The following is a 25,423-nucleotide window of genomic DNA, read 5'->3' on the forward strand; positions in this document are numbered from 1 at the left end:
GGTCACAAAGATTATCTCCCCAGCTTGGGGCTGGGGAGCCAGGGGCAGTGGCTTAATTCCTAATCTAGAGATCAGAGGGGCACCTAAGTGGCTCAGGTCATGATCCCATGGTCCCAGGATGGAGCCCTGCATTGAGCTCCCTGCTCAGCAGGGAGTCTGCTTCTCCCTCTCCCTCCATTTGTGCTCTATCTCTCTCTCTCAAATAAATAAAAATCTTAAAAAAAAAAAAAAGTTTAGAGACGGGAAAAGGTTGACCCACAAGGAGATAAAGTCATCAGCCCAGATGCAGAGTCACTTGAGGAGGAATGGGAACCCCAGCAGGTAGCCTGAATGACAACACAGTACCCCAGAGGGTGTGAGTTTGGGCCAAGCTACTGGAGTTCTGTAAACTTCATTTCGCTTCTCTGAGAATGAAGCAGATACAACTTTACATATCTCAAAAGGCTGTTGAGTGTAAAATCAGAAAAAGTTGTGAAGTACTTTATGTATCATGGAAGAGCAGACCCCTGTGAATTATTCTCTGACTCATGCTGAGGGATTCTTCCAGGAGCTCTTCCTTCTTTTTAAAAAAGTGGTTCATTTCAATCTTAATTGGTGTTGACTGCATGATCACTGAAGAGACACTTCTCAAAACTAACATAGCTTTTCATTTCATAGCATGTATTTATTTAAAAAAAAACAAGGCTCTACTCACGCAATGAGAGTTTTTGACACAAGGATAATGTCAATAAATAAATACACTTTGCATGATATTATTTAAGTTTTTACCCCCATGAAAGATGTGAATCAGGCAAAACAAATTGGTATCTTGTAAAGCCTATAGACTGTTCAATATTTTAGAGGCAAGTTTGAACCCACTTTCTGAGAGTAAGCCTGGCGAAAGTGCTGCGTCACAGGAAGGCGGAAGACCATCTCTCCCGGCTGTCCTCTGTGAGCAGATCATTGAATTGGCAGTCAGTCGGGAAAGGTGGAGCAGGTTGTTTCATTTCAGTCTTAGAAGCTCACCCATAAAACAGAATGAAGACATACCCAAACCTCACGTGGTGCACAAAACTCCATGTTCCCCTCCCGTCAAGTTGTCAGTGGGAGACAGCTGCCCAGTCTGCACCTGGGACAGTCACCTAGGTAGGACCATGAGGCACATTCCTGTCCATGGAACAGAATAGGTGTGGAAGTTTTGGAAATCACTTCTTGGGATTTTTTTTTTTTTTTTTTTTTTTTAAATCAGTGTCTACTCCAGTCTCCTTCTCTGCTCACTGACTGGTTCCTGAAAGTTCCAGATCTCTAGGTGGAAGGTGCCAGGATCCTCGAATCATAGCATGGAGGGCAGCCCCACTCACTGTAGGGATTCCTGCACTGGAGCATTCTGTGAGTACAAGCAAACTTCTAGTGTGTTGAACTACACCAAAATTTGGGGTTAAAGTTATTATAGCAGCCAACGAAGTTTTACACCCTAATAATAGAGCTATTATGGAGAGTGATGGTATATCAAATATACTTCTTTTAACTAAACATTTATAAAGTAAAAAGAACCTTGTTCTTAGAAAGAAACCGTTACCTTTATCACAATTGACTCCATAGAAACCAGGTGGGCAGATGCAGAACCCAGGAGTGACACAAAGCCCGCCATTCATACACCGTGGTGTGCAAAGGGCTGAGAGAGAGAGAGAGAGAGTGCTCTGATTAAGGCCACGTAGGGTTTTGGGGAAGGACCATTTCGGAAACATCGATAATACAATAGCTCTACATTTTTTGATCTTTGTGGTAGACTCTAAGGTCTTTAGAGATACAGGTGTGCTTTTATGCTTTTATTATTTATGAATTGTAAATGAGGTGTTTTTTTTTAAATGAGGTGTTTTTAAACTAATTTCATAGGTGAGAATTTTAGAATTGTTCCATTTCGGTGGCTGATGAAAATTTGCCTAGAATCATTACTTTGATTAAGACATGGGTTTCTTAAGATTTTAAATATTTTTCTGTGCCCTATTTCCTACATCTTCTAATTCCAAAATATAGGCAAATGGGAAAAATTCTTATGTCTTAGTTTTACTCTCATCAAATAAGCTGTTGGTATTTAAGCATTCTGTGGTTAGTCCACATTTTCCTCTTAACTCTTTCATATAATAGTAATTTCACTGACATAGATATACTTACAATACAAATAATTTTTACCTTTTTTTTTTTTTTGGCCTCATAGTAACTACATAACTCAGGTGTAGACTTAGTTGTGAATCAAGTTACTTTGAATTGGAGTAGCTACTGTCAAATCAATCATAATAATTAGCTTCTAAAATCCAATTTAAGTGGAGGAGAAAAACTTCAAAACTTTCATAAGATTATGCCAAGGCATAGTGTGTATAATAGTGAATTAGGGATGGGGGTGGGTCGTGGCCATGAAGAATGCAGACATTGTGCTAACATTCTCTGTCCCGTCGCCAGATATTGGATTTAACAGAAAACCACTCTTAGAAGTACTCTCCAACTGCTCTTCTGTGGCTCTTTAAGATTTTACCAATTTTATGGTAGGACCAGCAAAATAATTTCAAAGATTGTGTTAAGAAAGCTTATGTGGGGCTCTTGTGTGACATCAGTTTCATTAGGAAGCAAGGGAGGGTAGCTGGCTCTCTCCGTTCTTTACCTTTCTCACAGTGAGGGCCATAGAATCCATCAGGACACTGGCAGATGCGTCTTTCATTGCAAAAACCTCCATTTCGGCACCCTCCTGGGCATTCAGCTTCACCAAAGAGAAACATGGTTATATGGACACCTCTGAAATTGTGTTGGGTGAATTACAGCAAGCATGAAGAGGTTAGCGGTGACCTTTACCTGCAGTGCCCTGATTATCCTAATTTACTGAATACTGGTAAGTTCTACCTATATTCTCTCTCTGTACCTCTTGTGCTTCACTAAATCCTCAACAAAGCCAGATTTTGCATCTCTTAAATCTACTTCCAGCAGTAGGGGGGCTCAAGGAAGAAGGCAAAGCAAGCTTTATTCTGCCTTCACCCCCACCTATCAATCTACTGGACTTTCTTAAATTCACACTGAAATAAATGATATGGCCCACAACGTTTACTTTCAGAGGGTGGAATGGCCTTTTGGTTCATCTTTAGAGCACTGAAGGCCTCTAGAGCTTAAATTCTGTGCTGGAAAACCTTGCATCAAGATGGGGGGAAAAATCTAGGCCTTCATGCTTAAATGGGCATCAGGGTGAGATGCCTTTGCCTGGCAGACATTGTTGTTGTGACGGTGGTACCCTGTTCTCTGGGGAGGTCGGCAGCACCAAGCTTGTGGTGGGGGTGGGAGTGGTATTGCCTTAACAGGTAGTAGTTGCTGGTAATGCCTGGCAACCTTGCTATGAAGTTGGGGACTCCCAAAGATTGTGTTGGAGGAGGGGAAGGAGAGAGGTAGAAGAGATGGCTTTTGAAGGGGTATTGGTAGTTAAAATTGTGAGTGGTGTCATAGCAGAGAAAAGCTCTTAATACCATACTGGACTCCGCAGTAACCAGCCCCTCTACACATTGGTGTGGTTATAATTATACCAAAAAATTATCTGTCTGTCTATTATCTATCTTTTTACCCATATCACACCCAAAAGCCTTCTGAGCCTTCTCTTGATGGGGATTACTGATTACCTTGTTGACATGTTTTAAAGAAGATAGCATTTTGAGGCGTCTGCAGGATGGTGTTGCCTTCAGAATTCATTACAATCACATTCACTTCAAATGCTGCCACTCCATCTTGTTTTCCAAGACATGGGAAACCAACTTGAACAACTAAGGAAAAAATAAGTATAGAGAAAGAGTTTATCTAGTTGATTCCAGTTGCATAGAAATCTTGGTAAGAGAGACAACGCAAAGCAAAAATGGTCACATTGCATTTTTTGATAGTCTTATATCTCCACCAGAGTAGAGACTGTATTTTGACCATATGGGTGTTTTCCACAGAACTTACATATCATGCTGGGCGGAGAAAGAATGAATGACTCATTAGTTTGTGCTCTGCTAATATGGAATCTGGGATTTTTTTTTTTTTTTCCTAGTCTGGGCTTGTACTATCTTGAAAAAAAAAAAAAGATTTTCTTTAAAAATTAAAGGTGCAAATAGGCAACACAGATTGATTAATTAGGGAAAGAAACCTTGTGGATACCTTCACCAGCCTCCATATAATCCAAAAACAGCTAAAAAACAGTATTCCAGAATCTATTAAATAAAGACCCATAGACACTAGTTTATTTTTACTTTGTGTGCCTGAAAGTTTCACAATATTTTCTTTGGAAATATTCTACAACTCAGACTAGACTCTACTTGTTGGAATGAGTTTGTGAAGCTAATATTTTCTCAGCTATTTGTTACTATTAAGGAGTGTTCATATCTTGGGGATCTAGAAGGGAGTTTGGTTGAATAAAATAAGCTTATATCTAACCGTTTAGGTTCCTAAAAACAAGCTATTTTTATGTGTGTGTGAGTGTAATGATCACTCGGGGTATGTAGATGTTGACTTAGCAAAGAGTGACAACTAATGATGATGGTGTACTGGGAGAGCAAGAAGGCCACCAACTCTGGAATGCCCACAAGTCAGTGGGTGGAAAATGGATCAAGTCATTGGCTAAGAGAGAGATTATGTAAATTTATTCTTCTTCTGTTTTTAAAAGTAGGCTCCATGTTCATGTGGACCTGAGTTCAAGACCTGAGCTGAGATCAAGAGTCAAGATGCCTAGTCAACTTAGTCCTCGATTATGTAAATTTCTAAAATCCACCAGATTATCGTTAACATATCCACTGGGGAATACTGATCTAACTGATCCAATAGGCTCTAGTTCTTTCTTATAAATAGGAAGAAATTTTGCTAATAAGTAGATATTTGAAATTTTGCTTCATTTTGTTTGTATATAGCAGGTTATTCTTACCAAGCTTGGGGAAGTCGTACCAAGCCAAGAAAAATCCTTTCCCTTTAGAGTTTCCATAAACCTTTCCCCTAAGCTCATAAGACGGAATGATTTGGAAATTGGTTTGCTCTTCCATAGGGTGTTGCACGCAAGCTGGTCATATAATCTTTTCAATGCGCTTAACAACCAAAAACCCCTCTCAAAGCTTTGACATTGTCAGTATTTATTACTGTGCCATTCTCAAAATAATAGGTCTTTCCAGTTCTCCTGAATCTTGAGATCCAAGCGTTGCAACTAATCAATTAAACAGTAAAAAGGAAATACATTTTAACAGAAATAAAAAGAGAGAGAAAACCAAAATTGTGCCAGAAGTTTCAAAGTAAAATTGTCCCTGCTGAAAGCCTTGCTTTAATGAAATCTTAGACACAAAAATGCCAATTTACAAAACACAAAAATCCATTGTAGGGATTTCCATTTCAAAAAGAAGCAAGAGTTGACAAATTTCTCTTCCAATGCATTTTCACTTGGTTCAGTTATAAAATTTTCGAACTATTGTTTTCCAGGTGCATCTATTTTTCTGGACCTTACTTAGCCTGAACTTCACAGCCCACTTAATTCTTTAAAAAAGGCACTTCATGGGGCGTGTGGGTGTCATAGTCGGTTGAGCATCCAGCTCTTGGTTTCTGCTTAAGTCATAGTCTCAGGATTGTGGGATCAAGCCCCATGTCTGGCTCTGCACTCGGTATAAAGCCTGCTTAAGATTCTCTCCCTCCCTCTCCCTCTGCCCCACTCTTTTACCTTTCCCTCTCTCTCTCTCTCCCTCTCTAAAACAAAAACAAAAATAATTTATCAAAGCATTCACTCATACAGCATATTTATGCCTAATTCTGTCAAATGCAAAAGAAAAGTCTTTTGTATTTTTGAATGAAAAACTTTAGACTATCTTGGCAGATAACTAAAGATGTAGCATCATTATTTTCTTAGTAAACCATAGGTAAGCTATCTCTAAGAGTTATTGTACTAATCTAAAATTATGTTCAATTCATATTAATATTCATATGAGATATTTTCCTTCTTCATCTTTTAAAGATCTAACAATCTAGGTTTATTTATTTATTTTTTTTTTTAAAGATTTTATTAATTTATTTGACAGAGAGAAAGATCACAAGTAGGTGGAGAGTCAGGCAGAGAGAGAGGAGGAAGCAGGCTCCCGCTGAGCAAAGAGCCCGATGCGGGGCTCGATCCCAGGACACTGAGATCATGACCTGAGCCGAAGGCAGCGGCTTAATCCACTGAGCCACCCAGGCGCCCACAATCTAGGTTTAAAACTGTGCTCATTTTCCTTACATATTTATAATCACAACTTAGCAAATTCAACTTCAATTAAAAATGAAAACATCACAATTACCCTCAGCCCAGGTGGAAAAGTTTTACCAACAAATACCTATTTCTTTAGAAACAAGAGGTATGTCAGCATAATTATGGTCTGAATCTCAATACAGAATGATTTGAAAGGAACTAGGAAATAAAGTTTAAAAGTTAGGAGGCACATAGTTTATGAGTTTCAATGAATTAACTTTTAAAATAAAAGTAGAAATTAATAAAAGATATGTAAATAACACTAATTACATTTGCTTATTTTTCCGTTTTAAAACTTGAAATAGAAATTTTATTTTTTTGTGTGTGTGTGTAAATTCTACCCGTCCTCCTTTCTGCTTATATATTTTATTTATAAGACTATTCAAGTAATACAAATTATAATTATAGTTTTTAAAATGTTTCCAAAAAATTTGCTTAAAAAAAAAAAAAACACCAAAACACCTGAGGTGCCTGGGTGGCTCAATCAGTTGAGTGCCTGACTCTTGATTTCAGCTTGGGTCATGGTCTTGGGGTTGTGAGATCAGGCCCAACACTGGGTTCTTTACTTAGCAGGGAGTTTGCTTGAGATTGTCTTTCCCTCTCCCTGTGCCACTCCCCCCTCAAATAAAAACACAACAACAACAAAAAAAACCCCACACCTGACTTTTAGTTGTAATTGACTTTTGTGCAACTTGTGCTCTACCCAAACTAGATTTCTTTCTGTTCCTCAGCAGGTGGTATATGGCGGCACTGTCCTGACCGCACACCCACCCTGCTGCTTGGAATATTCTTTCTCTTCCTTTTTGTCCAGTGTCCTCCTACTCATCTTTCAAGATCAAAATGAAACATTTCTGTCACTTTCTCTGTAGTCTACCCTAACACCCCCTGCCTAAATCATTTCACTTATGTATTTCACCAATACTCTATACATGATTTCTTATAATGATTTAATTATGATTCTGTATCCTTCGCTAAGGATGAGATTTTCAACAGCAAAGACCATACCTTGTTCTTTTTTGTCATTTCAGCACCTAACCTATCGTCCGTCACAGACTAGGCATTGACAGACACATAGACAAACCTTGTGGGAGACACACCCACATACCCTCATACACACCAGCACACGTCCCCATTAAGTAGACAAATTCCCCATAGACCGGAGGGATGGGGGATACAGAGAGTAAGACATGAAGAGTGTGCATGCCGAAAAACACACCCACAAAGAAAAAGATCTCGAAGAAAAAGCACAGTCGCCCTACTTTCAGGGAATAACAGACACGTGATAGTTACGTTGTGTTTTTGCAACAATAAGCATCTGAGGAGAGGGCCGCTTTCACCGAGAGCCAGATGAAATTAGTCCAGATGTCGTGAATTCCAGGACAGTCTCGATTGTATAACTGAAGCTGAGGTAAATTAAAACAACTCAGAAAAACGGAAGCAGATTGAATGTAACTCCCGTGGCATTCAAGTGCACACAGATGTGAAGCTGACTGCAACAAACTGACTCGTACACAGCCAATGTATTCCTATTCCACACAGAGAGGAGGGTCTCCAGGCACGAGAGCCACTACCCTGAGGAAGGACAGGATGAGAGCGAGAGCGCACGCGCGGCACCACGTGACCACAAATCGCTGGACGACCGTCATACGCTCATCGGTTCCCCCAAGCTGTGCTCACCGCCATTCGTTCTCTCAGCCAATACTGAGCACCCTCCCTGCTGAGGTGTGGGTTCCCTGCAGCATTAGCACCTACTGAAAAATGTCTAGACATGGAATTCCTGAAATCTTTGGTTGAAAAAGAAGCCGGCTGTCTTGGGTTCATGGTATGACAGAAGCTGTGTTCAAAGAGGTAAAGCCTTGGCTTGATGGAAACTGTTTTTTGTTCTCCAGTTTTACTGAAGCAGCCTGCAGTTTGTATTTCCTGTTTTTATTTTCTTCAGATGCCAGAAGGCAGGCCCTTTGTAACTGTTAAAGATCAAGAATGTTCTTGTTCGTGCAATGTTTAGGCATCGAGGAGTCTGGGGGGATGAAAGAACGACTTAGCAGCGTGAGGGTATAAAACAGACCAGTAGAATAATGAATACTACTTGTATGTTTAGGGCCAAAGACACACTGATTTGGTTACTTTTTAATAATTCAAGGTACCCTTACTGCTCCTACTGTGGGGACTGAGCTAATAAGACTAATGAATAACTGCCCTGCAACGAGCTAAAATTCCCATAAACTTCTTGCACCTGCATTTCTGCAAACAAGTCCCACATCTGCCTTCAAAACCCTATGTTCTGGGGTACGGGGGTTGGGGGGGGGTCGTATATGCAGTGTGTGTGTGTGTGTGTGTGTGTGTGTGTGATTAGAAATTGAAATTTTATCTCAGTATGGTGTGTTAAAATATTGGCACATCATATATTCAAAATTTGATTGTTTCAGTATCTGAAGAAATAGAATTTCAGTAAGCTTTTTTTTTTTTTTTTTTTTTTTTAACTAAGGTGAATAAGGCTGGGAAGATTTAGGTTACAAGCATTAAATTGGAAACTCAAAGATGCAAGATTTATTGGAAGTTCAGCAGGTGTAACTGAATAATTGATTTAATTATTTAATGGGCTACAATGAACTTGTGTTCCTTAACCAGAAAACAGCAAAGGAAAAACTTAAGAATATAAATTGGAAATTGAGAGATCTATTATGTATTTATTTTACTCCTGACTGCATCTAAAAAGAAAGAGCAAAAAATATGATTGAGAAAATTATCTTTGACTACAAAAAAACACTGTGTGACATGGCATGAGACTGAGTAATGGCCACACTCCAAGAATGTTCTTGTCTCCGTGATGTAGCAGTATGTGATTGCAGTAGCAATGCCCTCTGTGTAGATCAGTGATGCCCATGGATCTGCAAGGGGCATCCATAGCTGTGGGGCTATAAATCTCAGGTGAGTTTATCTCCAGAATCCAAGGCCTCATTCCTTCATAGGACCTTTCTAGAACCCCAAACCCATCAGGATTGGAAGCAAATACTCTGGAAGGGCTGACTCTTGGGTCATCCCTGCAGCCCAGGGATGACCCAAGGGAAACCCAAATTCACACTCTTGCTGTCTACACCCACATGGGGACCTATGCCAAGAAACTGAAAAAACTCTGCTTATTTAGTCCCCAGCTCTTTCTGTTCTGGGATGTAAAAATAAAGATCCACAGGCAGTAGTAGATGACCAAAACCTGAAAATGGACTTTATAAGACTATCTGATTTCTTAATTATTGCATAGATTTATAGGAGTGCTTATTGACATTTTCATTAGACATCAAAGTTATTCTAACATTCCTCTGGAAGAATAAGACTAATTTTTTTTTTTAGAAAGGACAGGGTTATGGTATCAGTTATTTAAAAATTTTATAAAACTAAAAATATTACAGTATTAGAACAAATAGTAAGCTATAAAACTCTATGTATGGAAGAACTTAATGTGAAATAAAAGGTATATCTTGAATCAATTCAACCTCTTATACAGGAAAAGCTGAATACTCAGGAAAATAATTCAGATGAGAGCCCTACCTCCTACTATTGTCAAAATAAATTTGATAAAATGCTAGAAGCATGTTCTAGTTATTACATAATTATCACATAATTGCTCTCTGAAGAAGAATTAATTTCTAAGCATAAAAGTAGTCAGGAATGGAGTGCCTAGGTAACTCAGTGGGTTAAGCCTGGACCTTTGGCTCAGGTCATGATCCCAGTGTGGGATGGAGGGCCCCCTCCCCAGTTGGGCTCTCTGCTCAGCGGGGAGCCTGCTTCCTCCTCTCTCTCTGCCTACTTGTGATCTCTCTCTGTCAAATAAATAAAATTTTTTTTAAAAAGTAGGAAAAAATGACAAAGGGAAAGATAGTTTTGATCACATAGGACTTAGATTCTGCATATCCTTGCCTTCAAAAAAATAATAAACTGAAAAATATACCAGAAAGTATAAACAGTAATATAAAAATAATAATATGTAATAATATAGAATATATAATTTATTACAAGTCAATAAATTATTTTATATTTTCAATATAAAAATAAGCATGGCTAACTGACATTTTACATTATATAGATAGAGGAAAATGTCTTCTACCTCGGTTGGAACAAAAAAAATCAAATTAAAAGAACACTAAGAGGGACGCCTAGATGGCTCAGTGGGTTAAGCCATTGCCTTCGGCTCAGGTCATGATCCCAGGGTCCTGGGATCGAGTCCCGCATTGGGCTCTCTGCTCAGCAGGGAGCCTGCTTCCTCCTCTCTCTCTCTCTGCCTGCCTCTCTGCCTACTTGTGATCTCTCTCTGTCAAATAAATAAATAAATTCTTTAAAAAAAGAAAAAAAAAAGAACACTAAGAAACCTCTTTCCACTTTCTAAGTCAGCAAAAGAGTTCCCATGATTAATAACCCACGTTGATGATGTTATGGTGAGCTAGGCCCTCTCCCACACTGCTAGCCAGGATACAAATGGGCACAACCTTTGTGGAAAGTAATTTGGCATTTTGGCAATTTTTTCTAAAAGCCTTTGGAAATGCTCATAGTTCATGTCCTTTGACACAATAATTGTACTTCTAAGAATCTACTTTAATAAAATAATGAGATGAGCTCTAAGATTTTGATACAAACATTAATCCAGTAAGTATTTTATGAAGTCCTGTTCTGTGTTGGGCTCTGTGCTGGCAGTCATGATGAATAATGGGCTTTCTACTCACTGACCATCTATTACTTTAAAAACGATGTTTATTGTGATATTCCTAGTATGAAAACCCTGAAAACAATCCAAGTAACACACAATGAGGGAATGAGTAAACTAATTATGAGTATGTTCATAAAATGGATAATAAGGACATCAAAAACAACTTTTGGAAAAATCTAAAATGACACTGGAAAATTATTTTGTTGAAGTGTTAAAAGCCCCCCCCCCCAAAAAAAAAACCAACTATAGTGCAAAATCAAATATATATTCTATTATCACAACTATGGAAAAATTTATATTTCTAGATGAGAAAGAAACACACATGTATTTGACCATGTTAACATAAGTGATCTCTGTACTTCTCTGAAAGTCATGAAATCTGGTCTCAGCTTCACTGCTTATTACTCATATATGACTTTGGGAAGTCAGTGAAGCCTCAGAAGGCTTAGTTTTCTAATTTGTACAATGGGGTGGTAATTCTGGCCTTGACTCCCTCCCAGAACTCAAATTGGAGAAGGCCTGAGCTGCTGTTTTACATGCTGAACATCTCCAATTTTTTAGTATATGTGCTGCCGAAGCGAGCACTACATGCTGAACATCTCTAAACAAATACCCTATACTGTGTTTTCTCAGCAGAGAAGGTAGATTAGCTCTGATATGTTAACACATTTCTCCCACTTTTCCATTGTCTCTTTGCTCCTTCAAATTCTTATTTAATACAATACTCATTTGGGTAAAGTTTTTCTCAATGTATCCCATTTCCCCCCAATCACTTGCTTTGCATCTTTGCCACATTTATGTGCACTACATTAATTCATAATAATTATTGGCTGGATATATCTCATGTAATGACTTTCTTTTTTTAATCTGGAATTGCTTATGAACCAGGACTATGTCAAGTCTTCAGCAAATTAGGAAACAGCCATTTTGTTACTCCCATTCTTACTTTCTGTCCAAAGGAGGTAGGGACATAATAATCGAGCTGCCCTAAAATCATCGGATCTCTTCAGGAAAACATTCCATGATTCCTCTGACGGGTGACTTCCAGGTCTTGAAATTATTTCCATCACCATTACAAGTGTAGACTCCACCCCCTCGCAAGGCAAAGACCACCCACCTGATGCCTTGTGGGGCACTGTTCCCAGCAGAGGGACATTGATGGTTGGGTCTGCCATGATGCCTTTATCCAGGGAGCGTAAGGACAGGAATTCATAGAAGTATTCTGCCTACAACAAAAGGCATTGACAATCAGTACCATGGGGACCATGGAGTGTGAGAAGGCATTTCTTAACTGGTCACTCCTCTGATAGGAGAGTGACATTTTTCACTACAGGAAATCTGGAATACATGACCTCTGAAAGTCTTTGTAGGCATAACTCACTCTTCTGGATTTTAGGACTCTAGAATTGGACTCTGGAGAGAAGGATGCCTTAAAAACATTAATGACATCTATCCAGTATATCCATAAGGTGGCTTTTTAGCTTAAACAATATTATTTAGTTACTGTCTCTTAAAAGGATTTAGGAAAAAAGCTCTTAAGGAAACAATTAGTATCAAAACAATCGGCAGCTAGTCCTTAGAAAATCCATCTCAGCTTCTTGGGTCATTCTTTAATTCTTTAATTCATTCTTTAATTCAAATTTGAGGTGAGTCTTTTGATCAGAATTTGGAAAGCTGTAATACGTAAGGGATAATGAAAGCAGTAAGCTATTGGCAAAAGAAGATATGAAAGTCCAAAACTAATGACTTTGTTGTGAATATTTATTTTTCAGTATCCTTCCCTTTGGCACGTTTACATTTAAGGTCTCAATTTAATTATGGAGAGAAAAGCCTAAAAGTGTAAAAACCACCATTGCAATATAACATCCTGTAAAATTTTACATTGTAAACATTTTTCATTTTCCCACTAAGTCTAGTAGAGAAAATGGTACCTGTTATTTGAATAACCACAAAATACTGAAAATGGTGAAGTATAATCTCCCTGGAGAGCTCTGATGCTTAAGTGATTCTCAGCTGGGTTATTCAAAGGATTTATGATGGAATCATGTTCTTGCTTGGGAATAAAGAGCAATCAATAAATAGTGCAGATGCCAAAATGAGAGGTGAGCTGAGTGGCTCTGCAGTTAACTGTAGAGATATGCAGAATTTGGATGGGTTAATTAACTAAATTATGAATTACATAAACATGGGCTAAAGTGACATTTTAAAAAGGAATATGACCTTTCCTATAGTCAGTATCAAATTTATTTCCCAGTATGGAGGATATTAAGAGATACCTGGTAGACATTCACACCATTTTTTGGCCTTACATCATAGTGTCAATGTGTTAGGGATTAAGGACTCCATGGGAGGATGATAATGCAAAGGGGTGATCTCAGCCGCTGTGGGGACACTGGCTCTTTGGGCTGTGGCAGTGTTCTAGATGACCATCATGTAGATGAGCAACAAAATGTCATCAATTAATTTTACTAAATTCATCATTAGAAAGGCCCTGAGGATAAAGAGTTTTAAGACTGTCATTTCCTACCCTGTTTGAGGGAAGGCAGAGAATTACAAGAAGTTTGATGAAAGAAAGGAGTGTCATCAGGAACAGTATTTCAATTTGGAATGGATTCCTTTAACATTATTTCTGACCCCGCAATAAAGTCAGCAACTATTAAAAGTGGGCTCTTTAGTGTTCTGTGAATCTGGGTGTTTTAAATGACCTCCACCAGCTGCACTTACCTCTGTGCCTCACTAGATCATGCTTATCACTTAACATTTTATTCTAAAACATATTTTAGTTGGCATTATGAAAGGCTTTAGTGTTGTATGCCCTTACAATTAATAACTTCGGGTAATTTGTATTACTAAGTACAGTAATAACTAGCAAACAATAACACAACAAACACCTGTGTAATGCATACCCTGTCCCAAGACTTATTTTGAACACTTGTATTAACAGTACATATAATGATGGAAAAGAGCTGAGTGAATAGAGCATAAGCATGCCGAAAATACATTTCAGTGGCTAGATTGCTTCAAATACCACAAGTTGTCATTTGCTGTTCCATAATTATATCTTCAAACTTTGTCACATTATAAGTGAAATTTATATGGATGATATACTTAAAAAGGGCATTAATAAAAAAATACCATTAAATATAAGTTAAAATGTTTTTGAAACATTTTAATGTTTCATATTAAAGCAGTGATTGTGTAGGGTTGTTGCTAACTGATTTTTCCTTTCTTTTATAGTGAAATAAATGCATTTATTTAAAAACAGACATTAATTATATACCTTGCTTCAGTTCTGTGTGGCTGATGAAAATCACTGGCTCTATTTGTATAATTCTCATGATCTGGACATAGATGAAATATTCTTGGACCTCTATTTGGTGAGACTCTGCTCACATAACAATTTGATTTAAATCTCTTTGTCTTCTTGAAAGTGTGCTTTTTTTCTTTTTTTGAAGATTTTATTTATTTAGAGAGACATTGTGAGTGGCAGGGAGGGGCAGAAGGAGAGAGAGAATTCGAGAAAACTCTGTGCTGAGCGCAAACCTGACATGGGGCTTGATCCAAGACCCTGCGATCATGACCTGAACCAAAATCAACAGTCAGTCACTCAACCAACTGAGCCATTCATGTGCCCCTCCTTGAAAGTGTGCTTTAAGAAAATAACATGTACTAATAAAGTAGCTTCTGAGTGTGTCTCTCAAGAACTTTTGATGATGTTCCAAGAATGTGGAACTGAAAGAATTTCACTCAGGGTCCAGAAACAACGCCATAGAGCCTCTGGGTCTCCTGTTGTTGCTTTTGACTATGGCCATATGAAGTAGGCTGGCAAGGTCAGAATCCATTATATTTGATGTTAGAGTTTGTAATTAGCATTGGCATGACTGCATAGCATGATGCAGCTAGGCTTAATGGATTTGTCCAGACAGCCAGTATTCTTATCAATAACAAATTTCACAGTAGAGGTTTTAGGGTGTGCATTTGATTTCTCTGAGAATCAGTAAATATCAGTTTTTCTACTGCAATTCTAAGACTGTATTCTAAGACAGGAACTGGTCAAAACAGTTTCTTGCTTGATTTTATCAGCAATAGACAGTTTCCAGAGAAAACCTTTGAAGGTTTTGTTCTTCTTTTTGAAGATGATAATGTTGTTGTAATTTCTGAAATTACTTCATTCTTTCCTTTATAGTTGGTATATATATTTTAAGGGGGTTTGTCCATCTACTGTTTTCATTGCCTTCTTAAAAATTCCAATTTGAAAACTACTTAAAAACTGACCAACTCTGATGGACATTGGGGAGGGTATGTACTTTGGTGAGCGCTGTGAATTGTGTAACACTGATCAGCCAGACACCTGTACCCTTGAAACAAATAATACAGTATATGTTAATTAAAAAAAAAAAGAAATTGGCCAACACTTTATCTCTGATCTTGACACTGACCTCTTTCATTGTTTCATTTTGTCATTATCAACAGATCTACCAAAACCACCCATGCCATATAAATATTTCTACACATCAGTTAGATCACCATGTAGTAGAGATGACCTATGTTCTTCATTTAACCTAAGTATTAACTTCTGTGGCTTAAATAAGTCCCTCAAAGTCAAAGAAAAATGGCTGGTAAAATAAATGATAGATTTATAATGTCATAGTTTAAGTTCTAGACAGGACTTTCTGTTTTTAGTTTATTTGTAATATCATAAACAGTCCTAGTCTCAAACCTCTCCACTGGAAATACTTATGTAGGGGCAAATAAAACCTAAATTCTATGCCAAAGAGAACAACAAGCTTGCTTTAAAGTTTGGGAACAAACTTCACAGGTTGTAGATTTATTACTTAGATAAAAGGAACTCAGAGCATGAACTGTAATAGGGAGGTGGCATATTGGAGAGTCTGAAACCTCTATTAGGAAAAGTACATTTAGTTTTATTAAATGACACTAGTGGAAACTCAGGTAGAGGTAAGTAGTGTGCTTATTTGAGAAGCACATGAAAAGACTGCCTTGTATTCAAACAAAGAATGGGTCTATTCAGGAGAATAATTCACTTCTAAATTAAGTTGTTGAAAAACCTTGCTGGCCTGGCTCGCCATGCAGTAAATTTTCTTTTCATGGAGAAGAATAAAAGACACCCAAATATTATCAAGAGAGGAATGAGTGCTGGAGGCCATTTAACTTGCTTCCAAGCAACTTGGCTGAATGTTAAGGTTGTTCTTTCCAGAAAAGATGAAGACATCATTTAAACAGCAAAATGGGACAACCCAGAAGGCCTTTACTCTGGCACTATTTCTTGGGTAGACGCAGAGAAAGGAAGCAGAGAACTGCATAACCATGGGGAGGAACAGAAAGAATCCAGTATTTCTTTTCTATCTTTGAAGTTCTGGGTTTGTGGTGCATACTTAATCTAATATATTAGCATGATAATTACAAGAGCCTCTGAGTTAAGAAATAAAGGTTCTTCATAAAACCACAGCTCTCAAACCTCTTTTAACTTCATGTATCATGATGCTGACCTAAGTGTTCATGAAGAGAACTGGAACAATAAAGGTATTTGATGTGTTCTGAAGAAAATTTCAGGCAATTCACAGATACAAAGCATACAGATGCCATAAAGCTGGAAAATTTACAAAGAATTTTTGTTGAGTGTTTACTAAACACTCCAGTCACTCTTCATCATCATTCTCACAAGAACCTAGTATTATAGCATGCATGTTGTGTTCAGATTAGCCAGGCATTCAGTACGAGCATTATTAGTGGTATCTGAAATAGCTCCTACACTGTATGTGAAGAGCAGAAAGAAATTCACTGAAGCAAGAAAGGAATAGAGTTCAATGCTAAAGTCCCAAACAAAATGAATCAGCACACCCAATGCTTAAAATAATCTGACGCCTGAATGTCTAGACCAAAAATTGCCGGATTTCACATTCTTCTCACATCTCACATCACAAGATGAAGGGCATTCATCTTGTCACCTCCCTGCAAAATTTCATCCTTCAAACTCACAACTCATTATCCTTGGATGCTGGGACACTCTGCTGATTGTTCCCCCATGTTTTGATTTTCCTGCACTTCCTTGTTAACCCTCCTCCTCTCAGTTCCTGATTGTGAAAAATCGCTAAGACTCAGGCCTCAGCTCTTCCCTCTGTATTCTATCATAAAACTCAGGCACTTGCACAGATGAAACTGTTTCCTTTTGGGTCAATAATGCTCACTCAACAAGAACCATTCCCACTGCTTCATGGCTAAGCTCATGTACACAGAGCTTCCTTCATTACCTTTCCAAACCAGATGCTGCACATGAGGTCTTTGTATCTGTCAACAGTATTATCATTTTTCCAATAACAAAAGTACTGAACCTCTGAGTCATTGTTGTTTCCTGCCTCTACTTCGTCTCCTGATAGCTGGACAGACACCAAGAATTTTCTCCCTTCTCCTTGTATAATCTTTTGATTCTTCTCTGCCTTTCATTCCCACTGCTTCCACCCTAAGCCAGCCCTTATTTCCTCATACTGGTATTATCGTAACATTTTCTGAAATATCTTTCTAGCCTTCCTCTTTAAAATCTCTGCCATGAGGTGAGCCAATATATCTAGTGGAAACATCAGTTTTGTCATTTCACAATGCTTTTCTTTCAGCCCCTTTCTCTAGGAAAAAGGCCCTTAGCCTGATAAGTGTCCTCCACAGTCTGGTTCCAAATTTCCTTTATTTCAGACTGCTACCCAACAGGGATCCTCTTCCGGAGCTCACCTGGCCTGCTCTGAACACCCCATAACCGTACCTATATTCCAGTGTTTTCACCTACACTGGCTGGCAACAGGACTCAAACCAGTGTGGCCCTTAGACAAATACTGTCCCATATTATTATTAAACTTTTCCCATGTGTAGATCATGTATTGTCATGTACAGATTGGAACTTCTATGGTTAAAGATGGGATTATATTTATCCCCATCCCCCCACAACTATGCTACTGGAGATTCACTCAGCATTGGGTACAGCCAGGTATTTAATAAATATTCACTGAATGAATGAATGACCGATTGAGAAGCATCCAGAGGCGTAAGACCAGTGCATTCCAGAATATTCTATTCACATTGTTATGGTGAAATGGCACTAGCCTATGGTTTTACTGACTGGGCATTAGCTTATCTGTTTTGGCAATTCCTTAATTACTTTTATGGGTCAAAAGGTTCTCTTTTACTTTGCTGGGTGGCCAGTCACCATAGCATGTATAGAGAATAGAGAATATTTTTGGAAAAAGAGCAAGGAAACAAACACTGACATTTGATATCCAGTTGATCTTTGTGTAGTTTGTTACTGTTTTATGCTTATTTAGGGACAAAACCTTGGCAGTGAGGCTCCAAGAATAGATATAAGCAGATAATGTAGATAAGGTCCAGTTCTGAAACATGATGTTGTCTAATGCTCTTCTGGTTCATAGTTCCAGAAGTAAGTAACATATATATAATTTAAATTACATATAATTTCTATAATTTCAAGTTTATAAATTTTGTAAAACTGTATGTAAATTTGTATAAATCTTGTCTTCTGCAAATTACAATATGAAATTACAGTGTCACTGGGAAAGGTGAAATATCACCAAAGACTTCTTTCATGACTTCTTTTGAAACTGGCTCTAAGGAGAACTTGTTTCAGAAACAAAATTAAAAAGCTCCTTTTCATGAAGAGTAGTTATTTAATTGTGAAACTGGCCTTGGCTTAATGGATGATGAAATGAACACTACTTAAAGAGAGAACACTTCTTAAAGAGAGAATCTCGATCGGCCTCATCCTTCTGTTCCAGTAATTGGTTTTATCCACACTGCCACTGACCACAGTTAGCGGGCTGTGTTGAGGGAATAAAGCTATTGGAATATAGTGGTAATATTAAAACTTCAAGTCCAAGTAAACACATCCGGGACCATGAAAGTTTTGTAAACTAAAACTGGCAGGAGATCACACAGTTTGGCTTCACATGCATCTGAAATATCTAAGACATTTTCCATCTTTTTCCTCCTACGGTTTGGAATCACCATTGCTCATGCAAACCAGAAACAGACCTGGCTATCTGACAAATCACTGGCTAGTCATTCTCTTTTAAGATTCCTAAAGATAGAAAAGCAATGTAATAGAGCACTATATTGCTGTTTTGTGTTAGATAAAACCAAAAGCCAGGGTTTTTTATTTTTTTGAGGGCGAGTAACAAGGAAGTAGAAAAGCCAAACACTGGGGAATGGAAAAGAGGTTTTTCTTTTTTATTTCTTTTAAAGATGGGAGGAAAAGGGTATCAGAATCGAGATAAAGTAGGCTTTAAAAATAGAGCCCCCCTTCAGCATACTGCTTTCACCAGACTGCCAAAATTTTCCATGGGAAGGGCAAGATAGGCAGGAGAGAGGCTTTTGAAAACTTCATTCCTGCTTATTCCTTGAGGCTTCTGGGGCAAGGGCCTCCTCCGTACAGTAATCCTGCCCTAATTCAAGCATCTGCAAAGTTATGGGTCAATGGCAACCCCAAAACTGGGCACGAAGAAAGACAGTATTGGGCAATACGGAGGAGTTGTAAGGAAACGTTTTGAGGAAAGAAAACTTTGTTCTAACGGGCATAGCTAGCACTCTGTGCACCAGGAAAAGTCCAAATGGGAGGCGTGGGAAAAGAAACCTCGGGAGCACAGCCACACCTTTCTCTTAGAGAGTAGGATGGTATTAATTGGAGAACGCAGAAGGGCTAAGAAGGCAGTGGTATGAATGCAGGTGTTCTAGAGGCGATGAGAGCAGATTTCAGCTCTCGAAAAAGGAAAAGGAATACTTTCTCTGTTTTTTTTTCTTCTTATCTCAAGATTTATATTTGAATATTGCTCTTTTTTTCTTTTTAAATTGTGTTATTCACCATACAGTACTACATCATTTGTTTTTGATGTAGTGTTCCAAGATTCATTGTTTGCATATAACACCTGGTGCTCCATGCAATATGTGCCCTCCTCAATACCCATCACCGGGCTAACTTTTCTTAAAGCTTCAGAAGCAGTCATTGGGTATTCCTGTACTCCGGGCGGGGGAGAAGAGAATGGGCTAAGAGCTCTGTCTTGGATAATCATTTCACAACTGAGCAATTACCCTCACACCTCCTGTATTGATTTCCTGTGCATTTATTCCTCATCAGTATCTCATTCCCTTCATCTCCCTTTCATGCAGTTCACATGGTGGTGTATTTCAGCACATCACATTTTTTAGGACAGAATGACCTTTATAAAATGTCCAAATAAATCTGTGTAGCACATATAAATAGCTCCAAAGAGGCAAGACTAATGTCCCATTTCTTTCAGAGTTCTTTATAATGCATAGTCTCCTTTCCATTGATTTAAAAGAAAGTTTGAAAATTTTTAACTAACTTAGAATTATCAGTAGATTCTCAATGATGGCTTTCAAAATATTTAACATTAGGTCATGTTTTTCCTAGGCTTAGCTTCAGATAGTTTTCTAACATTCTTTAATATATTTTTATTGAATCCACATGGACAGTATTAACTTACTTCTTGATAAAAAAAAAAAAAAAACCAACAGGGAAAAAAACCACTGTCCTTCTTGACTTTGTGTTTTGAAAAAAAATACATTAAGCTATTTGGTAAATATGAAATATGTCTTAATTTGCCTTCTTTATTCATATAATCACAATTTCATGTATCAAAATACTATGTTACAAGATATCATCCAATGACCAGTTGTTCTTTTCCTATCTAAGAGTTAAACAGAAAAGTCTGTGATTTCATAGTTACAGATTTTCGAAGTCTAAAAATTTAGGGAACTAGTGTTACTAGCAGAAGATTCAAGTAGCAGTCATCAGTATAAATTTGCTTTTACTTCAGAAAAAGTGATTACCTAGAACATACAGTGTCATCAGCCCTTTTACTCTTGTAAATTCCTCTAGGTATTTGCTATTTTAAAACTGTTATTCATACACACATTATTCATCCTCTTTAAGACAACAAGAAACTGAGGCAGAACTGAAGCAATTTCCCTGGAGGACACTGAAGATGAAAATCCAAAATCTGAGGACTGGCTAAATCTACTGCCCAACTTGAATTGCCCTCTAGTACCCCTGAGCAATTCTTTTTTTTATTTGATTTTATTTGTTTGTTTGTTTGTTTGAGAGGGAGAAGTGTTGGGGGAGGAACAAAGAGAGAGAGAGAGAATCTCAAGCACAGTCTCACAACCCTGAAATCATGACATGAGCTGAAATCAAGAGTTGGGTGCTTAACTGACTGATCCACCCAAACACCTCCCTGAGCAATTCTTTTAAACATCCCTACTCTCTCCCTTCTCCTACACACAACAATTCCATAGTTTCCTCAAAGTCCTCTGCTCTAGCCCTGATATCGATACTCAACTGATGACAATACCCTATTCACAAACAAAACAGAGATTGCTAGGTATGAATTTCTTTGAACTTTCCCTCCATCCACCTACAAATAGCCCACATTCACATTCAATCTGCTTCCTTCCCATATCCTCTGAGATTGGCGCTAATAGTAATGTCATCTCCCTCATGTATATTAATATGATTAAAAGGTTAAAAACCAAACCCTGTCTCTACCTGGCTACCTTTCTTCTTACCTGTCATTACAGTGCTTCCAGAAGGTCTATACTCATGGTTCAGTGTTCTTGCTCATCAGTCTTCAGCTCACTAGTAAGGCTTTTGCCCTCATCATTTTAAAAAAGATTTTATTTATTTATTTGAAAAAGAGAGAGAGAGCGAACGCATGATGGAGGAAAGGGCAGAGGGAGAGGGAGAAGACTCCTGTTGAGTAGCGAGCCCGACGTGGGGCTTGGTCCCAGAACCCTGGGATCATGACGTGAACCGAAGGCAGACTTTTGACTGACTGGGCCATGCAGGCACCCCTGTACTTATCACTATAAAATCTTCATAAAAAGTCACAAATAGCCTCCAAATTGTAAAATCCAATGAGCACTTTCCATCCATCCATATTCTCCAAAATTTTTTATTATAATAAAAAAAATTTTTTTTTGCTCTGTCTATAGCAACAGTCTTTGTTAGTTCCTCTTCTCCTTCTCCCATCAGTCTTTCCCTAATGAACTTCTCATGCTTCTCTTTCTATGATGGCACCTTAAGAAGAGTTCTGAATGTGGGCCCATGCACCCTTAAAGAATCCATAACTTTTGTGTCCATATATATGTGACTATTTTTCTGGGGAGAGCAGACCCTAGATTTCATCACATTCTTAAAAGAACCCAGGACTCAAAACATAATGGTAAGAGCCACTGCCTTAAATACTGATGTTTCCAGGAAACAACTGCTGCTCTCCTCTTCTTGCTTCTCTGTCTTCTTGAGGGATTTTATCCATTTCTGTGACTTCAATTTATACCAACATTTCAAAGACCTCCAAATTTTTATCTCCAGTTTTCACGTTTCTTCTGAGCTTTAGATTCATATTGGCAGCTGTCTATCAGACATCTCTCCTTGGACTTAATATGTTTGGACCAAACTCATTACCTTCCTGATAAACCTATTCACTTAGACTTCTTTACATAGCACTATGATCCTGATTACTCAAGATATAAACTCGGCAGTCCTTCTAGACCCCCAACTTTTCTCTCACCAGCCACCTCCACAAACTCTCACTGATTTCTCAAATCTATTCCCTTTCTTTTCCTTCCCACTGTTATTACCAAAATTCAGATATTTCTCACACATACTCCTGTAATTGTCCCCTAACCTGTCTCCCTAGTAATTCCTGCGGTCCAGATTTATAACTTCAAGGCTAAATATCATTCAGTTTTCTTCCTAAATGCCACCTGGACTATACCACCGCTCCCACTTAAAAGTCTTAACTGTTTCTAATCACGGGGAAGAGTTTAGATACAGCTTTACAGCTGGTTCTGCCCACGGGGCTCCTTTCATGTCTTCCCTCACATCTTCGCTCCAGGTCTACCAAGCTTTGAGTTCATTGAACTACCATGCTTTCTCATGAACCTTGCTCCTGACTCTATGCCTGGATTGAACTCTACTCCCTGCTCTTGTCCACTAAGGAGACTTTGACTTACCTGTCTAGGCACAGACATAAAACTTTCCCAACCCAGATCCTTCTTTCCTACTTCTTTCCTACTTTCCCCCATATCTGTATTATTGTACTTCCAGTAACAGTCTATTTATTTGTCTTCCCCATTAAACTCTCCTCTATGGAAGGAACTTTGCCTATTCTTATTTGAATCCCCAGTGACTGGCAGTTTTTATGGCACAAAAGCTGTTTATAAAAAATAAATACAAGTTCTGAGTCAAATTAGTCATACCCTAAAAAAAAGGGGTAAATCACATCTTACTGAAATTGTCTTATTTGTTTAGCTTTAAAACAAATTAGAAATGTCTTTTTGAACTATTATTTTAGAGGGAATTTAGAGGATAGAAGGACGAGTAAGACTATACCGCAAACATATAATCAGTGAAATCCAGGATATGGGAAACTATGGGCCAAACACCCAGTCTCCTCAACAAAAATCTGAAGGAAGGGGAAAAAAAGAGAGAGATGGGAGGGAAACCTAGAGGTTAAAAGAGAACTAAGGTTTATCAACTCGCCATCATGTGTGCACCTACCTTGAATTCTCACTCAAATAAACAAACTTTAAAAATGGTTGACCTTTATGAGCCATAGTTGGAAATTTAAACAGTAACTAGACATTTGATTATGTTAGAAAACTATTTTTAATGGTTTTGAGGTTCTTTTTTTTTTTTAAGATTTTATTTATTTATTTGACAGACAGAGATCACAAGCAGGCAGAGAGGCAGGCAGAGAGAGAGAGAGGGAAGCAGGCTCCCCGCTGAGCAGAGAGCCCGATCCCAGGACCCTGAGATCATGACCTGAGCTGAAGGCAGCGGCTTAACCCACTGAGCCACCCAGGCGCCCTTGAGGTTCTTTTTTTAAAAAGGTTTTTAAAATCTTTCATAGATAAATACTAAAATATCTGTAGATGAAACGACATGTTACCTGAGATTATTTCAAAATAGTATGGGAGGGAGCCATGGGTAGGGAGTGTAGATAAGACATGGCTGGCCATGAATTAATGATTCTTAGATCTAGGTGATAGATAAATGGATGTTTATTTTTCTGTTCTGTCAATATTTGTACATGTTTGAAATTTTCCATAAGAAAAGTCTTTACAAAAAAGAAAAAAAAAAGCTTCATATGGGCATCTGTGTTGAATGAATGAGGTTTGATTCATGGAGAATAATGCATCACAAGTGATAGGGTAATGCTTCCCCCTTGGGCTGGAGTCTCATTAACGGCAGCTCCCTACTCACTCTGGTCCTACTACACCCACTTCCTTGCTGCTTCCCTAACGTGCTAGGTACACTCCCATTGGAGGGACCTGGCATGAACTATGCCTTCTGCTGGGGTGCTTTTCCCCAAGATAACCACATAGCTTATCCCCTTATTAATTTTATTCCTCTCTAGTACAGTAGCATCTACTGGCTGTCTTCTCTGAAACAGCACCCCTCACCATGTATATTTTTATTTTCTGCTTTATTTTTCCACTAGCACTTATCACCCCTTGACATACGTTCATTTAAATATTTAAAAACTTCTGTGTCTCTCTTCTGCACTACAGGGAAAGTAAGCTCCACAAGGGCCATCACTCTGCATTCTTTGCTGGGCTCCAGTACCTAGAGTAGTGCCAGCACATTGAAAGTGCTCAAGGGGCACCTGGGTGGCTCAGTGAGTTAAGCCTCTGCCATCAGCTCAGGTCATGATCTCAGGGTCTTGGGATTGAGCTCCACATTGGTCTCCCTGCTCAGCAGGAAGCCTGCTTCTCCCTCTCCAACTTCCCCTGCTTGTGTTCCCTCTCTAGCTATGTCTCTGTCAAATAAAATCTTAAAAAAAAAAAAGTGCTCAGTAACTATTTATTGGATGGGTCAAAGAAGGAATGAATAAGGAAAGGTCAGCAATGGTGTCCTTTCTTTATCCTTGTTTATGTTTTAATTTTGGAAAAGTTTTTGTTATGAATTAATTAGAGTTAATTGACTTCAAAACCTTGCCATGATCAGAGCTGTTGGCTGAAATTGATCTGTAGCATAAAAGGCAAGATCTAAGAGAATCAAACATGCTTTTGGAAACATAAGCACAGTATAATTTTTGTTGTTGTTGTTGTTTAGAGAATAGGTGTGTATGTGTGCTGGGGTTGGGGATATGGGCTGGGAAAGGAGCAGAGAGAGAGAGGGGAAAAGAGAGAGAATCTCAAGCAGTCTTTACGCCGCAGTGTGGAGCCCAAAGTGGGGCTCAATCTCAGGACCTTGAGCTCTTGACCTGACCTGAAACCAGGAGTTAGACACTTAACTGACTGAGTCCCCTTGCCTTTTTTTTTTTTTTAGCACAGTTAATTTAATCACAATTTTTCTGATCACATGATTTCTTTCTATTCACATGTTAATACAAGAAATTGGTGGTGTGAGATTAAACACTGAACTTATTTTT

General features: G+C 38.3%; 1 protein-coding gene across 1 annotated transcript in view; it reads right to left on the reverse strand.

Annotated features, from left to right (window-relative positions):
- The window catches only part of WIF1 (WNT inhibitory factor 1), a 69,151-nt gene that overhangs the window by 12,997 nt on the left and 30,731 nt on the right, over window positions 1-25,423 (reverse strand). Inside the window, exons 3-6 of the mRNA XM_059186235.1 lie at window positions 12,064-12,172; window positions 3,636-3,776; window positions 2,639-2,734; window positions 1,559-1,654 (exon numbers count right to left, since the gene is read on the reverse strand). Coding sequence (XP_059042218.1) covers window positions 1,559-1,654; window positions 2,639-2,734; window positions 3,636-3,776; window positions 12,064-12,172 — 442 coding nt within the window. The remainder of the gene's footprint in view (window positions 1-1,558; window positions 1,655-2,638; window positions 2,735-3,635; window positions 3,777-12,063; window positions 12,173-25,423) is intronic.

This window comes from Mustela lutreola, chromosome 8 (assembly GCF_030435805.1).
Source record: "Mustela lutreola isolate mMusLut2 chromosome 8, mMusLut2.pri, whole genome shotgun sequence".
Classification (NCBI taxonomy): Eukaryota; Metazoa; Chordata; class Mammalia; order Carnivora; family Mustelidae; genus Mustela; species Mustela lutreola.